The sequence below is a fragment of the Octopus bimaculoides genome, chromosome 19 (assembly GCF_001194135.2).
Source record: "Octopus bimaculoides isolate UCB-OBI-ISO-001 chromosome 19, ASM119413v2, whole genome shotgun sequence".
Classification (NCBI taxonomy): domain Eukaryota; kingdom Metazoa; phylum Mollusca; class Cephalopoda; order Octopoda; family Octopodidae; genus Octopus; species Octopus bimaculoides.
In genome coordinates this window covers 2,878,134-2,879,348 of record NC_068999.1, presented here as the reverse complement: position 1 = coordinate 2,879,348, position 1,215 = coordinate 2,878,134, and the positions used below count along the sequence as shown (strand labels likewise).

General features: G+C 41.0%; 1 protein-coding gene across 1 annotated transcript in view; it reads left to right on the top strand.

Annotated features, from left to right (window-relative positions):
• LOC106882691 (short stature homeobox protein 2) overlaps positions 1-1,215 on the top strand; it is a 105,823-nt gene that overhangs the window by 44,500 nt on the left and 60,108 nt on the right. The window contains exon 2 of the mRNA XM_052974853.1: positions 257-450. Within this exon, the coding sequence (XP_052830813.1) occupies positions 257-450 (194 nt within the window). The remainder of the gene's footprint in view (positions 1-256; positions 451-1,215) is intronic.

Genomic DNA, 1,215 nt, shown 5'->3' with positions numbered 1-1,215 from the left:
ATATATATATATATATATATATATATATATAATTGGTGATTATATTACAGTTATATGCTTATATATATTTAAATATGTTTGTATGTATGTACGTATGTACATATGTACGTGTATGTGTGTGTGAATGTACGTATGTTTGTTTGTGTGTGTGTGTGTGTGTGTGTGTGTGTATGTGCACGTGTATATATCAACGTACAGATCTAGACCAGCAGAGTGTCCTATACGTCCATATATTGGGTTGTTGTTGTGATTTCAGACTGTACAAAAGACAACAGATCAGACGTCGAAGATGACGACCAACCGAAATTAAAACAAAGAAGAAGCCGTACCAATTTCACACTGGAACAGTTGAATGAGTTGGAACGGTTGTTCGACGAGACACATTACCCAGATGCCTTTATGAGAGAAGAACTCAGCCAGAGACTAGGACTGTCGGAAGCCAGAGTTCAGGTAGGATACCCTATATTGAGTCCTTTCAATAAAACACATTCACACGTCCCTCTGTGTGTGTGTGTGTGTGTGTGTGTGTGTGCGTGCGTGCGTGCATGTGTGTGTGTGTGTGTGCGTGCGTGTGTGTGTGTGTGTGTATGTATGTGTGTGTGTGTGTGTGTGTGTGTGTGTGTGTGTCGAAACGATAGTGATATCCGTGGGGCTGCTGATGATGGAAGTGTGTTGGATTGTTGGTATGGCTATTATTGTATGTGCGGAATAGTTTTATATGACATACATTTGGTCTATGTGTGTGTGTCTCTTGTCTCCCTTTTCCTCTGCCTGTTCGTTCCCACGTGAATACAGGCCATCTTTTTCTCACCTCTGTCTTTTCTGGACGCGACGCGTACTTAACCAGACGTCATTTCTTCTCGCCTCCTGTCCTTTTTTTCTCTCTTTCTTTTCTCTTCTACCATTTTCTTCCCTTCTATTTATTCTATATCCTTTCAAAATTTCTTCCATGCGTTACCTATTACAATGCGTCTTGGCCCAACGGCCCTTAATGTTTGTCTTCGTCGATTGCTTACTCTGTACGTCCACCCTGTCGTTGTTTGTTTGTTCGAAGCTCCAGCTCTCCAGAAATTTTACATTTTTAAAATTTCTGGATGCAGTTGTTAAACGAAGGTTTCCTACATTGTCGTTGAAAGCTCGATAGGGAGTTTGTAACAGACGACAACTGAGGAGGGATTAGACTTCTTGTAGTGTTTTGTCCCTTACTTGTCTCTC